This window comes from Rhinolophus sinicus, chromosome 17, assembly GCF_057876585.1.
Source record: "Rhinolophus sinicus isolate RSI-liver-muscle chromosome 17, RSI-T2T, whole genome shotgun sequence".
Lineage (NCBI taxonomy): Eukaryota > Metazoa > Chordata > Mammalia > Chiroptera > Rhinolophidae > Rhinolophus > Rhinolophus sinicus.
Window position 1 is genome coordinate 183,486,300 of NC_142517.1, and position 18,708 is coordinate 183,505,007.

General features: G+C 34.8%; 1 protein-coding gene across 17 annotated transcripts in view; it reads right to left on the reverse strand.

Moving 5' to 3' along the window:
* Positions 1 to 255: 255 nt before the first annotated feature.
* The window catches only part of HYCC2 (hyccin PI4KA lipid kinase complex subunit 2), a 68,546-nt gene continuing 50,093 nt past the window's right edge, over positions 256 to 18,708 (reverse strand). For 14 of the 17 annotated variants that reach the window (XM_019726777.3, XM_074339840.2, XM_074339831.2 and 11 more), the window contains 6 exons: positions 15,507 to 15,602; positions 12,765 to 12,881; positions 9,243 to 9,330; positions 6,040 to 6,199; positions 5,126 to 5,293; positions 256 to 1,104 (listed from right to left, as the gene is read on the reverse strand). In XM_019726777.3, coding sequence (XP_019582336.1) covers positions 506 to 1,104; positions 5,126 to 5,293; positions 6,040 to 6,199; positions 9,243 to 9,330; positions 12,765 to 12,881; positions 15,507 to 15,602 — 1,228 coding nt within the window. In that variant the 3' untranslated portion in view covers positions 256 to 505. The remainder of the gene's footprint in view (positions 1,105 to 5,125; positions 5,294 to 6,039; positions 6,200 to 9,242; positions 9,331 to 12,764; positions 12,882 to 15,506; positions 15,603 to 18,708) is intronic. The other 3 variants (XM_019726780.2, XM_074339852.1, XM_074339855.1) reach the window with 1 other exon arrangement.

Below are 18,708 nucleotides of genomic sequence, written 5' to 3' on the forward strand. Positions count from 1 at the left end.
AGTCCAAAGTCATAGCAGGATCTCTGAGGCACTCCTGGTTAAGAGAGAAAAAAGAATGACCCAGTAATTTTCATAGTTCTATAGATTATGAGAACAAACCCGTTTTTTTGTTTTGTTTTTTTGTAACGAAAGCCAAAGAATCATTTCATAGGGATCACATACACCATTTCCTCTAAAGTATCCTCAGTCTCACAGTGTTGAAATGGGACCGATCAGCCTATGATGGATTGCACATCACCCAAAGAGAAAGGAAGGCATGGAAAATGCACATATTTTATACTGCTTCACAAACACATTTACAAGGAATAGGTGAAGAGAAAATATCGGGAGGGGGGGAAAAAAACCTTATTGCTGTTTCCATACAAAATACAGTATGAATACACCTAAACTAAATCAAATCTGATTACGATGACCAATACTTTCACAATGTGGGATGAAGTTTCTTCTTACACAATGAAATGTTCAGTTTAAAAGATAAGCAGAAAGTTGAGAGAGGATGTCAAAACTACACCTGGGATATTAGCTGCATATTGAAACTTGGGGATCGAGACTGCTTGGTTAAAGGAGCTCCTGGGCTGAGGAGCTCTTTACCTTCTCCAGCTTGACCTAGCCGGTCTTCCTGTAGACTGATAGTTGAGTATCGATTAGCATTGTTAGCTGCTAAATTAGTAACTCCCTCAATGCCAACCCCAATGCTGGTACTTGCTTGACTGCCATTTACATAGTCAAATGATTTACTTGAGGAAGCACTGGCTGTCCGGATTAGACTTAAACTATTGGTTTTTGGCACCACCTGGCCAGCAGGCAGACTCAGGTGTTTCTTCATCGGTGTCAGCTCAATTGAATCTACACTAAGATCCGTTGGTTGCTGCACATACTGCCTGCGAACTACTGAATCTCGAGGGCTCTCACTGGATTTGATGGCAGAGGTTGTTTCTTTGTCCTTGACTGAACGCCCAGTTGCTACTTTCCTTAAGCTTCCCCTCTGAGAAGAGGAGGATGGTTTGGTCCCAAATGGCTGACTGCTGAGGGAAGCCCCTGATGAAAATCCTTCATCTGCATCATTGAGGTTTACTGACTCTTCTCCATTTACACCCTCAGCACCTAAAAAAAAAAAAATAAATAAATAAATAAAAATCAAAAAGACTCAGAAATAGTTAAATAATAAGTAGCTGGGGATAACAATTCAACTGACCTTATCTCTTGGAAAAGTTGGCAATGGCCCTGCTATCAACACTTCCCCTAAATAATTTAGGGGAAGAAACCTTAATCTACAACAACAATGAATAATATGTATTCATTCTGTTCATTTAGCTTCCATTAGTGCAGCTTTTATAAAACTATCCACAAATGAACTCAGTATACTATCAATATTTAGAAATACAAAACAACTTTAGGTAAAATACAAATACAATATTTTGTTGTCATAAATCTTTATAATCCACCCTTGCCAATTTGAGGGGACTACAGCTATTTAAAAAAACATAAAATTTTCCTCGTATCTTCCTTAGCCCACCATAAAACAGACTCCCTTCTAAACTTCAGTCACCCAGAATAATGCCAAAAACATTAATCCCTACAAGCCAAACCCTTTTTAATTACAATAAAAATTTATATTTATTCAACAGCTAACTGCTTTTCAATAGCTTTAATACCTTTAACATGGAACTAGTAAATTTTCTAACTCTAAATTAAAAAATTCTACATTGCTTCAAGTAACTTCATAATTGTATTTTGTCTTATGGACATATCTAGTCACTGGTTTCCATATTTTCTTGATCAGTTAATGTGAAGAAAATACTTGATTAGAGTAGTGAAGCAGCAGGAAATAATTTTTACTTCCTATACTATGTATTTTTGTAATATTTTAGATTTTTAGTTTGAGATGTATTATTTTCATAACCACAAAATACTACAGTGACTCATTATGCTTCAGGCAGAAACTGCAGTTAATGAAGAATCCTTATCTTGGGATTTTGTAAGAAGGGAAGAAGCATATATAATGTATTTAGCTTGGGTTTCTAGAAAGCCCAATTCTCTTACTGAAAGTATGAAAGTAATACATTCTCTTAGAAAGTAATACATTTGCTTCTTTGAAAAACTGATAGCAGTTTGCTGTCATTAAGTATGTATACCAGACTGCAAACAGTTTAATCTGAATCGACATACAGATATCAATATTATAGTTAAGATAAAATGTTAGCAAAGAGATATATACAAATAATACTTTGAGACAGGTTTATATAAGTAAAATATATGTGACATATTTAAACATAATCTATTTAACACAGTACCTGGAAAAATAAAAATATTTTCTTAGCACTATTTTCTCATAGGGATTAGTTATTTCCTTCTTTCAAAAGAAGAATGAAATAGGCTATCCTTAAAGCAAAAGCCACCTTGTTTATTATATCCAGCAGTTTAATAATGTTTAATCATCATGCAAAGCCACATGAAAATGCAGCTGACACCATTTCTCTCAACCCCTTGTTTAAAAGAATAGTATATAATGTATCTCAAAATCAAAACTTTAAATTATATTCATATGATGTCATCTTACAATTTACTTACAATTTGTATAAAGAACTCAAAATGCCCAAAAAAGGATAGTAACTGATTCAGGACTGAATATAAAACTGGGAGTGAACAGAAATGTATTTATTATTGTATATGTATATAATTAGGAAAGGAGACTGAGAGACTTAGTGCTAGCATCTAAATCTTGCCACATGCAGATCTGATGCCCAAGCAATATGGCCATTGAAGAAATGATGATAACATAAAAGTCACCATGCAAGAGAATCTACTGATATTTTATATACTAAGAAACACTTTTTCAATATAGTGGAAATGGACTAAACTTTAATCACAGGCACCCTCAGTTTAACAATTTTAAATCCAGCTTTAAAAATCACAAATAAAATGTTACTTGACAATCAGGATAAAGGTAGGTGATAGGCTCATATTCCCTTCAATTTCAACTTATAATAAATACAATATTAATTGTAAAACTATTTAAAACCACCATACTAAAAAACATGTTTTCTTTTTTTAAAGGTCAATTATCAATGTTTATTCAAAAGCTCCATCAGACCAGAATTAACAAAACTCTACATAGGTTTTAATAATTTCCTTCCTTCTGTTTAAAAAACCTCAAGGAATAAAAAAGGCAACTGGGTCTCACAACTTTTTTCCTTTCTAGTTTTTTCCCTGGGTGGTTAACAATACTATTCACGACCCAAAAAAGAGACAACCAAAAAGGATATTTAGTGAACTTTTCATTCATGTCTGCCTTTTCTTATAAATTTAGCTTCTACTAATACTGATTTAAAGCTATAATTAATCTAGATTAAAAGGAAAAATAATTTTTGAAAAATTTCAAACACACTGAAGGAACTCATCCCTCTTTCGTTGTAGCTATACCCCACACTCACAAACTGAAATTTTCTACCAGTAATATGTTAAAATAGAATATTTTACTATTTAATTGGATATTTAAAGGAACTATTTTGGTTCCTTTTTCAAAGTGTATGGCTTTTGATAAAATGGAAGAAATGTTTCAACCTTATCCCACACTTTCTAGAATTTCATCAGGTGTTAATTAACATAGTACTACTACATTTAGCATAAATACTCCAACATTCTAACAAAGGTAGTAGATACACAATCAAATGGCTCATTTAGTAATCTGGAACGTTGAAAAATAGGATGTTGTTCAATTTAGGTCAAGTCTGGGTTCAATACCTAGTCATATACTTATTTTTATGCCTTTGTACAAGATAAAACTGACTCCCATGGATAACAAAGAGATACAGAAAAAAAAGAAAAGGGAAGGCTGCATCTTCCACAGGATCCCTGTAAAACAGCTCCAACTCTTTGGGTCACCTAGATCATGCACATGCAACACTGTTAAATGAAGTAAAGTCAATCTAGGCAAATGGGCAAGGGAATAGAGGGTAGATTTAGATTCTTACTGAGCATGCTCAAATTTTTAATGCACCAAAGAGCAAGAGACTTCCTTAAGATGGAAGGTAACTGCTTTCATGAATGTTTGGTCTTTGAAATAAGTAAAAATATGTAACCTATTTTAAAACTACTTGCTTTATTTCACAAATTAGTGTAAAATTTCCACAGTAGCAAGACATTCACTAATGAAAAAACAATTAGGCTACAGTCCCCTCTTTTAAAAAGCCAACTCCTTTGGCATCACATGTAAAGCAGCAAATAAACACTTTCCTACCAGAGAGAAGTGTTCTTTTATAGATAGCGGTGGTGGTAATGGGCGGGGGTGGGGAGTGGGTGGTGGTGGTGGTGGAGGGCAATGGAAGTTTTGGGGGGGCGAGGAGGGGAGAATTCTCATTTTGATATACCTACATTGTAGAAACAATGATCTACTAGGATACCTGACCTCTAAATAATACATTTCAATTCTGTTTGGGAGCTATATAAGACAATCATTATTTATAATAAATGATAAAATGTAGTGTGCACCAGGATAGTATATTTAAAGAGGAAAGATGTCAATAGTTTATTAGCTAGACTCAGGCAACTTGACCCACAGATTATAAAAATCCAATCAATACCAGTTTACTCTGTCAAAGACATAAGAAACTCTTAATTGACCACCCTGGGATTAGAGATAAATCTCTGGCTCCACTTTAGTCCAATTTCTCAAAGATAATATATTAATGCTTTAAAACTCTCCTCATGTATTTTTAAAGAATAAATTATTACAGGAATTAAATCAATTCATAGTGACTAATAACGCTCATGTCCATTGGGTGCATTTTTCCTTTCCTAATGTTAGAATAAACATGCTCAGTAATGAAAACAACTCCAAGCATTTGCAGACCTGTTGGAGACAGGCCTCTGTCGTTAGTAGCCATGCCAAGCTGTTCTTTGATTACACAGCAATGCAGACTCCAGGCCAGCACAAATGGTAACTAAAGATTGTACTTGACCTGGCACTAGGAAATAGGGGGTTGTGCTTTGTAAGGAGGAGCTAACACACTCTGGCGTAGTGGAAACAAACTAGAATGGAAAGTTGTTCTGCTTGGGGACAGAGAACCGGGATCCTTCTCCAGCAACTGCCTCACTGACTTCTGTCTCCTCATCTCTGTCCTACCCTCTGTTGTGGCTGCTGCTGAGTTGGGCTCCGGTGAGCCGTGCTCAGGGGTCCTGCGCACCAGCACCTCCCCCTCGTGCACACGTTTGATCCCTAGGTCAGTGGAGCCGTGTTGGATCGGGGAGCCAGGAATACTCGAGTCAGCCTCGTTTGAGAAGTCAAAGCCATCTGGGATTCAACATATAAGATTTTAGTGCTTTTGTGCTGCTCTATTCTTTTCTGAGCATTCTGACCCAGGCAGATAAGAGAATGTATATATGGATAGGATATAAACATAAATACTATTTAATAGTTACATGTGTGTGCACAGCATACACACACATAAGGCAGCAGATGAATAATGGGAGGTTTGCAAATGAATAGGACAGAAAAATAGGGATCATTAAAATTGCAATTAATATCTTTTAGGCAAGACAGCTTGACCATTCAAGTACCATATACCTATGAAATACTGCTGGATTCAGCACTTACTGAAAAAAGAAAAGCAAAGACAAAAATCTGAAAACTGTAATCAATTTTTTTATGGATAGCCTATATTATTATACCATTAGTTTGGCTAATTATATAATTTTCTCCCACAATGCTCATACAGGCACCTTTTTCCCCGTAAAGTAATACGCTTAAAGAAACTTCTTTCCTATTGCTATTACTAGCTCAAAAAAGAGACAAAAATTAAGTTGATCTTATCTTCTGTTATAACATTCATAGAGCATTCTAAATAACATCTTTCTACTTTAGTTTTAAAACATTTGTATTAAAATAAATTTAGGCATTTAAACCACATTTCTAGTGCTACCTTTATAAACTAAACAATTTTAATTATATAGACTACTATAATATCATGTGTTAATATAGCTTATTAAAACAGTGATAAATTTACTTGAATCCATGAGTAGGTTATAGGGTGTACTCACCTTCTCGCCTCCATCTGTGGCGACGGATGGAAGCTGTTGTAATCGCAGTCCGAGAAATCCTCGGCACTGTTGGAGTGACTTCCACTTTAAGAACTTTCTGGCCTTCTTGTGAAGAATCAGGAGCATCAAATGGTAATGAGTTTTTCATGGCATTGGCAACCTAAAATGATAATATAAGTCTATACATATTTACATCCAATATACTTATTTTACACTTCCTGTTTCCATAATTTTTTTGAATATGTATTTAAGACTTGTAGTATAAAAGTACCATGTGGCAGAAATATTTGTATCTTCATTGTTCTGTCTTCTTCTAGGTAGGCTTTTTTAAACGAGAATTTATTTTTAAAAATGTGAGTCACCCCACCAATTCCTTGGAGTTGTTGATTTTCAAAGAGAAAAAGCATTCCAAAGAAGGAAAGATTGTTTAACTTTGAACCCTAACAGAAGAAAAAGTGGAGTTTCTCATTCTTCAGATGATAAATAACTTGCAAAATTTAATCTTTAATAAAAAAATTAGCCTTTTTTCCACTTCTTTGTTTCCCTAAGAGATTTTCCCCAAACACATCTGGCATTTTGTCCCATCCCTGTCTGCTTTCCATGGAGGAGAGTGAAGTATCTGGTTAGAGAGTAACTGCCATTCACTAGTACATGTTTCTTAACTGGGTAGTGCTAATCTGGCAAAGATCTTGGCATAAAGAATTGTCTTTCTCCTCCCTCTCCACTTGGACAAGGACAAGTGGAATGTAGCAACCTGGGTTCAGTGTGCCTGTTCTACCAAGTCAAACATTCTCTCCACCAAGGTCTAGACCAGGGGTGTCCAAACTGCGGCCCGCGGGCAAACTGCGGCCCGCAATCCATTTTTAATTGGCCCGCAGCAAATTCCAAAAATGTATTTAGTTTACTTAAATAAACCAGGTGAGGCAATATGTACCTCACCTCGAGTGAGTGGCCCGGCTGTTTGTGTATTTTACCGCATATGGCCCTTGGTGAAAAACGTTGAAAAAAGTTTGGACACTCCTGGTCTAGACTGAGGGGTGGGGAGTTGAGTCTTTACATTCATCTTTTATCAGTAGTAAAGACGATGCTTGTTTCTATATTTGCCAACTATTTTATCTATTTATCAGCTGGCTCTAGATTTGAATAGAGAAAAGGAGTGTTATTTATTGGGTCTCTCAGAGACCCTTAATAATATAGAACTAGTCCAGGACTAGAGATTACTAATCTCTTAATCTATATTATCTTGGAAATGCCCCTGTACGTAATTCATAAAACTGTTACAAAGATAAAAGTATGAATTTAAAGAGTCTCTGGGGCCAGCCCGGTAGCTCAGGCGGTTGGAGCTCCATGTTCCTAACACTGAAGGCTGCTGGTTCAATTCCCACATAGGTCAGTGGGCTCTCAACCACAAGGTTGCTGGTTCAATTCCTCGACTCCCGCAAGGGATGGTGGGCTCCGCCCCCTGCAACTAAGATTGAACACAGCACCTTGAGCTGAGCTGCAGCTGAGCTCCCGAATGGCTCAGTTGGTTGCAGTGCGGGCTCTCAACCACAGGGTTGCTGGTTTGACTCCTCGACTCCTGCAAGGGATGGTGCAACTCCCTGCAACTAACAACGGCAACTGGGCATGGAACTGAGCTGCGCCCTCCACAACTAAGACTGAAAGGACAACAACTTGACTTGGAAAAAATCCTGGAAGTACACACTGTTCCCCAATAAAGTCCTGTACCCCTTCCCCAATAAAATCTTTAAATATAGAGTCTCATAAATGCAAGGTATTATGATGATGATGTAATTTTTAATCTTGTTAGCCATTTGTTTTAATGTAACCCTTAGAGTAAAATTAGGGATGATGATACTAGAAAAAAATGGAAATTCAAATATTAAAGAATTATTGTAAATGTTATCTTAATAGATTTCGATTTAGCTTACAATATAAGATTTGAAAAAAAGGCTTTAAAAATTGTACTCTTAAAGTGCTGCAAGTAAAAATACATAAATAACATTTTTAAAATACCATTATAAAAATACTACAAAGAACTTAGAAAACACAGAAAATTGCAAAGAAATAAAAAATCATCTACAGTTGAATCACCTAGATAACTATTTTGTATGTTTCCTCTGTCCTGTCTAGATTTAAAAAAAATAGCTGTATAATGCTTTACCACTTAACACAAGTTAGCATCTTATTTTAATATAAATTTTCAAATATATAATTTCATCAAGTAAATATCATATAACTTAATCATTCTCTGCTGTGGAACATTTAAATTGTTTTGATTCCTTTGCAATTAAAAATAATACGATGGCTCAGTTGGTTAGAGTTCGAGCTCTTAACAACAGGGTTGCCGGTTCAATTCCTGCATGGGATAGTGGACTGCGCCCATTGCAACTAAGATTGAAAACGGCGACTGGACTTGGAGCTGAACTGCACCCTGGAAAAACACTGTTCCCCAACATTCCCCAATAAAAAACAAATTAAAAAAAATAAATAAATAACACTAATATGCTTACAACATATTTTTAAAAAAATTTAAAGTAGTTTTCTGGGATATGTTGCTAGACATGGGATAGTGGGTCAAAAAAAACAAACATACATTACCAAGTGGCTTCTGCAGAGGGATGTTCAGAGTTGTGTTATACTACTATTGGTAACATAAAGAATGCCTTCTTTACTTCACTATTGGATGTTTACATTTGTTTTTAAATTGATCATTTACCCTTTGGAGACATATTTATTTTAAAAGAGCATAAAATCTTTTTATATAAACAAAATATTAATTGGCTTTCGTGTCATGATTGTTGAGAATATTTTTCTCAGTTTGTGCACTGCATATTAATTTTTTTTAAAAAGAAATGATGGTTTAAAATTTAGGTTTTTATGCGGTCAAAACAAAATCATCAACCTTTTTTAGTGACTTGTCTCATCAGTTAAGCTTAGAAAGTTCTTCCTTCTCTATAAATTTGAGTAAATACAAACTTTTCTTCTTTCTTTTCCTAAAGGACTTCAAAACATTTAATTTTCTAATTTATTTGAATTTTATTTTGTTTTCTCTCCTACAGTTTACTAACTGTTGTTGTGGAATAAACCTTTTTCCCTCGACAATTTGGATTGCCTCATATATTACATATTAAATTTTTTTACTCACTAGTGCCCTTTATAGGCACAGGTATGTTTAATAAAAAGTAAACATTGTCACTTACCAATAGTGGTTGAGAAAAGAGTTCTAGCTGAGCTCTATAAATGATGTCATCAAGGACTTCCTGGCCAAGGTCCCACTGCCCATTATACCTAAGGAGAAGCAGATTGTTCACTAGCTTTAGCAAATATCTCTAATATCTAATAATAACCTTTTTATTATTCGAAGTCCTACTATTTTGGTTCTGAAACAAGATTTTCATATCAATTTTTACACAAGTCATTTCTAACCCATCCTAATTTGGTTACAAGATATTAACATTTAAAACAGTTTACAGGTATCTCTTCATATAAATTGTTTTTTATCATGTGTTGATATTTATGGTAATCTATTTAATGTATTCATGAAAACCAGGATTATAAACTATATATACAGTTTTTGATAAAGAAAACCTGACAATTTCTACACTCTAATTTAGTAACTCATTATATTTTGGCTATTTTAAAAGTACTAAAAGGACTACGAACAATTATACACCAACATATTGGACAACCTAGAAGAAATAAATAAATTCCTAGAAACATACAACCTACCAAGACTGAATCATGAAGAAACAGAAACTCTGAACTGACTGATTACTAGTAAGGAGATTGACTCAGCAATCAAAAACCTCCCAATAAACAAAAGTCCAGGACCAGACGGCTTCATGGGTGAATTCTACCAAACATTTTTTAAAAAATTAGCATCAATCCTTTTCAAACTCTTCCAAAAAACAGAAGAAGAGGGAATACTTCCAAACTCATAAGGCCAGCATTACCCTGATACCAAAACCAGACAAGACTGCAAGAAAAGAAAATTATAGGCCAATATATCTGATGAACATAGATGCGAAATTCCTCAAAAACAATTTTAGCAAACCTAATTCAACAGTACATTAAAAACATTATATAGCATGATCAAGTGGGATTTATCCCTGGGATGCAAGGATGGTTAAACATCTGCAATTCAATCAATGTGATATACTGTATTAACAAAATGAGTGATAAAAATCATATTATTATCTCAATGGATGCAAAATAAGCATTTGACAAAATTCAACATCCATTCATGATAAAAACTCTCAACAAAGTAGGTATAGAGGGGATGTACTTCAACATAACAAAGGCCATATATATGACAAGCCCACAGCTAACAGCATACTCAATAGTGAAAAACTGAAAGCTTTTCCTCTAAGATCAGGAACAAGATAAGGACGCCCACTTTTGCCACTTTTATTCAACATCGTATTGGAAGTCCTTGTCAGAGCAAAAAGGCAAAAAAAAGAAGTAAAAGGCAACCAAATCTGAAAGAAAGAAGTAAAACTGTCTCTATTTGCAAATTACATATTACATACAGAAAACCCTAAAGAGCCCACCAAAAAGGTGTTCGAATTAATAAATGGATCCAGTAAAGTTGCAGGATACAAAAATCAATATACTAAAATCAGTTACATTTCTATGCACTAATAACAAAACTGTCCAAAAGAGAAATTAAGAAAATAGTCCCCTTTACGATTACATCAAAAAAACAAAAAAACAAAAAAGCTAGGAATAAATTTAACCAAGGAGGCAAAAGACCAGTATGCTGCACACTTAGTTTTTATAAATTGATGAAAGAAATTGAAGAATATAAATAAGTGTGAAGATATTCTGTGCTCATGAATTGGAAGAATTAGTATTGTTAAAATGTCCATACAAAGCAATGTATAGATTCAATGTAACCCCTATCTAATTTCTGATGGCATTTTTCACAGTAATAGAACAAACAATCCTAAAAATTTGTATGGAAACACAAAAGACCCTGAATAGCCAAAGCAATCTCAACAAAGAAGAACAAAGCTGGAAGAATCATGCTTCCTGATTTCAAAGTATATTACGAAGCTATGGTAATCAAAACAGTGTGGTACTGGCATAAAAACACACATAGATAAATGGAACAGAATACAGAACCCAGAAATAAACTCACGCATATATAGTCAACTAATTTACAATAAAGGATCCAAGAATATACACTAGGGAAAGGACAGTCTCTTCAGTAAATGGTTTTGGGAAAACTGAACAGCCACATGCAAAAGAATGAAACTGGATCACTATCTTATGCCACACACAAAAAATCAACTTAAAATGGATTGAAGACTTGAAGGTGAGAACTGAAACCGTAAAACTCCTAGAAGAAAACAAAGGCGGTAAGCTCCTTTGATGCTAGTTTTGGCAATGATTTTTTTGGATTTGACACCAAACTCAACTGCAATGAAAGCAAAAATAAACAAGCGGGATTGCAATCAAACTAAAAAGCTTCTGCACAACAAAGGACACCATCAACAAAATGAAAAGGTACCCTATGAAATGGGAGAAAATATTTGCAAATCATGTATTTGATAAAAGGTTAACATCCAAAACATATAAAGAACTCATAACATTCAATACAAAAAAACACCAAATAATCCAATTAAAAAAGGGCAAAGGATCTAAATATGCAGACTTTTCCCCAAAGACATACAAATGGCCAACAGGTACATGAAAAGGTGCTCTGCATTACTAATCATCAGGGAAATGCAAACCAGAACTATAATTAGGTATCACCTCACAGCTGTTAGAAAGGCTATTATCAAAATGAAAAGCAGTAACAAGTATTAATGAGAATGTGGAGAAAAAGGAACCCCCTCTGCACCATTAGTGGGAATTTAAATTGGTGCAGCCACTATAGAAAATAGTATGGAGGTTCCTCAAAAAATTAAAAGTAGACCTATCATATAATCCAGTAATTCAATGTCTATATATCCGAAGAAAACAAAATAATTATCTCAAGAAGATATCTGCACCCCATGTTCATTACAGCATTATTTACAATAGCCAAGACATGGAGACAACCTAACTGTGTTGTATATGTACGTATACGTATACGTATACACACACACACACACACACACACACACACACACGCGCGAATATTATTCAGCCATAAAAAAAGGAAATCCTGCCATTTGTGACAACGTGGAAGGACCTTAAGAGCATTATGCTAAGAGAAACAAATTAGACCAAGAAACACAAATACTGTATGATCTCACTTATACGTAGAATCTAAAACAAAAAACGAAACAAACCTCAAATTCATAGATACAGCAACTAGATTGGTATTTGCCAGAGGTAGAGGTTGGGTGAAGGGGGACAAAAGGTACAAACTTCCAGTTGTAATTATGTGTGGTAATAGATGTCAATTAAACTTATTGTGATAATCATTTCACAATACACAATATAACTAATCATTATGTTGTACACCTAAAACTAATACAATCTTATATGTCAGTTATAGGTCAATAAAAATTGTCTTCAAAAAAAACAAATTGTCTTCAATAGTTATATTGCTTTCAACTTAGAAGTGTATTCATTAAAAAAGTACTAAGAGGAGTTCATATTAGAAAAACAAGATAATGGGTTCATCATGGGACAAAAGATTCAGTGTTGTGCAAGTGATAAGGAAAAAAGAGAAATATTAAGTTTCCAAAAATTAGAAAGAATTCACCCAATTTCATAGTCTACCTACTTACATGGCATAATAAACTCCTGTGAGAAGTTGCACCATAAATTCGGGATCCAATACAATTCGACCACAGAGTTCTTTCCAGTGTTTTTCATGTTGCCGTGGAAACCCACTCACACAAACCCTAGGAAAATACAGTATTTATTATGAGTGATTTCCTGTTTCATTGAATCAAATATTTTTGCTTTCATAAATTCATTTGTTCAATTATTTATTCCTCAAACATTCACTGAGTGCCTGCTGTGTGTCAGTTACTGTCCTGGGCCTAGGCGTACAGTTGTGAACAAAAAGAAAAAAACAAACAAAAATAAAATCTCATCAAACATACATTCTAGTGGACCATATCAATAAAAACTACCTTTCTCAAATAACTGAATCTTTCAAAATCATCCTTCTCCCTCCTCACAAAAGAAATGCATCAACTTTCATGTATCCCAAATTGTATAAGGAAGAATTAGTAGGAAATATAGAAATCTCAATGCAAATAAAGGGACATTTCAAAATACTGAATTTTGTTAGGCCATTTTTAATCAAAGTACCCATAAACAATCCTCTATCTTCCATTTCCTTAAGAGATGCTTCCAGAAAAAGTCTGCTTAATAATTTAAAAAATTATGTGAAAGTTGTAATATACTTATATTATATTAATAAATTATTAAAATATTTGTAATGGTGAGTCCAGAAGAAATTTTTCAGTTTTTACTGCATCATTGTCTCAGGAAATTTTTTAAAATTTCAGTACGTGTGTGTGTGTCTGTGTGTGTGTGTGTGTGTGTGTGTGTATGTATTTGCAGCAGAGATATATAATTAGGTGACCAATAAAAGACAAGCATAAAATAGCATTAAATTAGGGTAAACTATGTGGGTGAAATATAATGGAAATTCAATTTCAAGAAGAAAAATGATCAGATTATTAAAGAAGAAATTGTTCATTTATTCCTCAAATGGATGATGGTGGGTATCAGATCACTGTGGTATTTATATCATATACATTTAAAATATTGACCCAACCACTATTTGTTTTTATGTCAATATTTACATACTAGAAATTATATCATTTGCTACTATTTAAGATAGAATAAAAAATTTTAAATGTTAAAAATGTGCAAGGGGTACGTAGTTTTTCAAAATTATTTAGGGGATATGTGAGTTTGAGGACCATTAAACTCTGCCATCCTTTTGTTTTAAGAAACTTTATTAAATGCTATAATAATGTTGTCAATTAGAGATTCAGATTGGTTTTAATGAACCAGAAATAGTCACTTATAAATAAATTTATCTGTAGATAGGCGGTAAGTACTTAAACAGTGTATTCTCTTGAGAACAGTATCTAGGCTAGATAAGAACTTTGTTAGTCATTAATCATGTTATTACAGGCAAGTGTAAATAATATACTTAAGATAGTCTATAAAATCAAACTTACAGCTAACTTGGATTGGCCTTCCCCCAACTAGCAAAATTGAGTTTTGTTATAAACAGGACCACACACTCTCTTCCCAGTAATGCAACAGCCAAGAACTTGAGCAAAGCATTTGTGATGAACAGACCCACCCTTGCAGGCTGTGCCCTCTATGACTCTCCTTCCTGGTATTCACATCCTGTGTCATTCCCTCTTCTACAATGTGGGTAGGGCCTGTGATTTGCTTCCAACCAATAAAATATGGCAAATGTGATGGGATTTCCATGATTACGTGTACCTGATTATGTCATTTAAGAATGTAGTACAAGTCTTCCTGGACTCTCTCACTCGTCTACTTTGAAAAAGTAAGCGGCCATGTTGTAGGCTGCCTCTATTGGGAGGTCTTTATTAGCAGACAGCCAACAAGAAATCAAAGCCCTTAGTCTTAAAACTACAGAAACTGAATTCTGCCAACCAAAGTGTTTAATTCCTCAATCGAGCCTCAGATAAAACTGCAACTCCAGACGACATCTTAACTGCAGCTTTGTAAGACCCTAAGCAAAGAACCCAGCTAAGTAATGCCCAGACTCCTGACCCACAGACACTGTGAAATAATAAATGTGTGCTATTTTAAACTGCTAAGTTTGTGGCAACCGAAAACCAATAAAGCCTTTTTAACCCTTTTGAGCAGCTCAGTTTCCTCAAGTAAAAATCAGTTGGACAGGATAAACTCAGGGTTTCTTCTATTATTGAAATTCTGTAACTCTAAATGTCCTCTGTCTCCAAACTGATTTATATTTACATTACTTAAATTTTCTTTCTATAGTAGATGTTTAAATTTCAGTCCAGGTCTGTCCAAATTATTAGAAATTCTGACTTAGTAAGTAAAGATTAGAACATACAAGTAAAAATGAGACATATAGATAATTAGTACTACTGCTAATTTTCTTATCCAAAACAGAGACAGTTATTTGTGAAATATATAAAGGAAAATGTTCACATTCCTTAAGACTGTCTTCACATTTAGGACTATTTATTCAAAGCTCTCAAAATGATTTATAAAAACTGGCATCAGGGCAGTGATTAGGTTTATCACTAAACTACCTTAAACTTAAGACATCTTGGCTTAACTTGATGTTCAGCTAGAAAACACTTTTTTAATGCTGAAATATTTTCAGGAAGTCATGATGCATGAAAGATGATAACAATTCCTACAGGAATGTAAGCCCCATGAGTTTTATTTACTACTCTAGCACCAGAAATCAGAACAGTATCTACTACAGAGAATATGCTCAATACATATTTGTCAAATAAATAATTATGAAGATTAATGATAATTATTATTCTCACCTGGAGCCCATCTGACAAAGAGACTGGTAAGATGAAGCAGGCATATACACAATAGCAGAATTGTAACACAACATGAGAAAACTCAGTACTTCAAACCTAGAAAAAAACAAAAACAAAGGGAAAGGATAATTTCTTCCTTGTATGGTTGTAACAACAAAGCTTTAATATTGATTTTCATGATTTCTCAATCAGATTACTGTAGTATCCTCCTCAATGAGATCCCCATTTCCATTTTCTTTTTTAAAGGTCATATCCCTGTTTCCATCTATATGTTCTTCCTCAAAAAAAGAAACCATCATGCATGAACAGATGACTCCCCTATTTACATGAGTGCACTGTTCCTATTGACTGCATGATAAAATCCAAACTCATGATATACAAGGTCCTTTAAAATCCACCCTCAACCTACATCTCCAACCTTCCCTTCCCTCCACTACCTACCACACACATCACACTATGTCAATCTTCTTACCACTCCATGAAGATACTACAACTTTTCATAATTACTTCCTTTTATGCATGCTGCTCTTTCTTACTAAAACATACCTTTTCACTTGGGAAACTCCTGCTAAGCTTTCAAGTCCTGGCTCAAATTTTAACCTTAGACATAAAGCTATTCTTAATTTTCCAAGTTAAAGGAAATTTTCCCTTATCTGTGTAGCTCTAAGTGTCTAAAAAATTGGCTCCTAAACTTAGATGCACATTACAGTTATTTAAGGACCTTTTGGAAAAATATATTCCTGTGTCTCAACCTAAACTGACCCAGTTAAAAGTTTTGGGGGTAGGACCCAGGGAATTTGTTCTTTCAAAAAGCTTCCCATAGGGTGGTGAAGAATATATGGAAACTCTTTGGACCATTTTTGCAAGTCTGAAATTATCTCAAAATGAAAAGCTAAAAACTGAGTTGAAAGTCTGACTCAGAAGCAGTTATATCTTCAGATTCCCTTCTCCTTCTCTATGTTGCTAGGTTTATTAAAGATTTATTTTCTAAAATTGAAGATTTCTTTTATGAAAGGATAAAAGAGAAATTTCTACCTAGGAACCACCAGGCATTACTGTGGTTTGGGGCAGGGGGTTGGAAGGGAAAGAAACGATACTGTGAACAGGAAGATTATGTGAAACATACTTTACTGGAAATTGAGACCATAAGCTTTCATCCCCACTTGGCCACTGGAAAGCTACCGTGTTTCCCCAAAAATAAGACCAGGTCTTATATTAAGTTTTGCTCCAAAAGACGCATTAGGGCTTATGTCCAGGAGATGTCCTCCTGAAAAATCATGCTAGGGCTTATTTTCTGGTTAGGTCTTATTTTCGGGGAAACACGGTAGCAGCCAGCCCTCTAGTTAACAGACTAGAAGAGTTTTCTCTATGGAATTTGACCACCCTAAGGGGAAAGATTTAAAGATATGGCTTATTAGGAAGTTCCCCAAATGAATGGCCCAATGAGAAGTTGTGAAGTTCATGGTCAACTAGCCCTACTAGTATGGCCAGAGCTCTCATTTTTATTACCCTACTCTTAAATATAAGGGGAAATAATTACCAGACATCTGAGGAACACTACGAACATGAAAAGGAGAGCAAAATAAAGAAATAGGGGGAAAAAAGTGGAATTTGGAGGAAACAGAATATACAAAGAAAAAGTATAACTTTGAATAAAGCAAATTATCATTAATATTCTCAAAAAATATGAGATGCTTCTTTAAAAAAAAAATGGGTCTCTGGGGTGGTCAGTTAGTTCAGTTGGTTAGAGTTCGATGTTCTTAACAACAAGGTTGCCGGTTCGATCCCCACATAGGCCACTGTGAGCAGCACCCTCCACAACTAGACTGAAACGACGACTTGACTTGGAGCTGATGGGTCCTGGAAAAACACACTTAAAATAAATAAAAGTTTAAAAAAAACACAAAAACGGGTCTCTTTTAACAGACCATTCATAAAAAAAGAAAAACTTTTAGATACAAAACATGATTGCAGAAATTAAAAACTCAAAAAAGAATTGGTGGATGAAATTGAGGATATACCACAGAAAGTAAAGCAAAAGGAAAAAGATATGGCAAACAGGAGAGAAGAGAGGACCACTCCAGGAGTTTCAACATCCAAATAATAAAAGCTCCAGAAGACAGATAATAAAAGACCAGATAACATGGAGAGGCCAAACTAACAAAAATAACTCAAGAATATTTCTCAGCCTGAAGGACATGAGCTTCCAAATCAAAAGGGTCCGTGTAGTGCTCAACACAATGGAGTAAATAAACCCACATCAAGAAATATCCCAGTGGAATTTCAGAATACTAGGAACAAAGAATGAGATTAATAGGGTACAGGAAACAGGAGAACCACACAGGAAAAAGACCAAGGGAATTCCCGGGATAAGACTGAGGGGAAATTCCCAAGATAATAAGTGTACACCAGGCAAAGAGGGCAACATAATCCAGACTGAGGTAAGTCAAAAGGCTCTGGCAGCCCCTTTTTCAGGAAGATAAAACTGAGAGAATAATTGATGTGAATGAAGACTTGGAAGGAGATTTAGGCAACTGATAAAAGAATTTGCAGGGGTCCGATTACAAAGCCCATAATAAACAAACAAAAAAAACCCAATTATAAATTCCAAGGAAAACAAAGAGGTATGAAGGAAAGGAAAAGTAATCAGTTAATCACAAAGTTCAGCACTGATTAACTCTGAATAAACCATGGTCATTCAAAATAACAAGAAATCTGAATAATAAATTCCCCACAATTACAACAGAACTACATTGAAAGGATAGGAAAATGAGAAAGGTAATGAGCTAAATCATTATCTTTCATAGATCCACAGTACTAGATAAGGCCCAAAACAGAAAAATTAAGCAGCAGCAAGTTACTCAAAGAGATGGAGATAAATATGTAGAGTCATTTAAAAGCAAGATTTTTCAACCTCAGCACTACTGGCATTTTGGGTTGGATCAGCGTTTGTTGTGGGGGGCAGGCCAAGGTATTGTAAAATGTCGGGCAGCATCCCTGACCTCGACATAAGAGATAGCTGTAGCATCCCTCCCTCCAATCCAGTTATGATAATCAAACAAATCTCCAGACATTGACAAATGTTCCGGGGATGTGGGGGGTGAGAATTGCCCTGGTTGAGAACCACTGGTTAAAAGTATTACACCTGGGAAAGGAGAAATGGTAGGAAAGGGGAGGGGGAACTGGAAAATGCAGTTTTCCT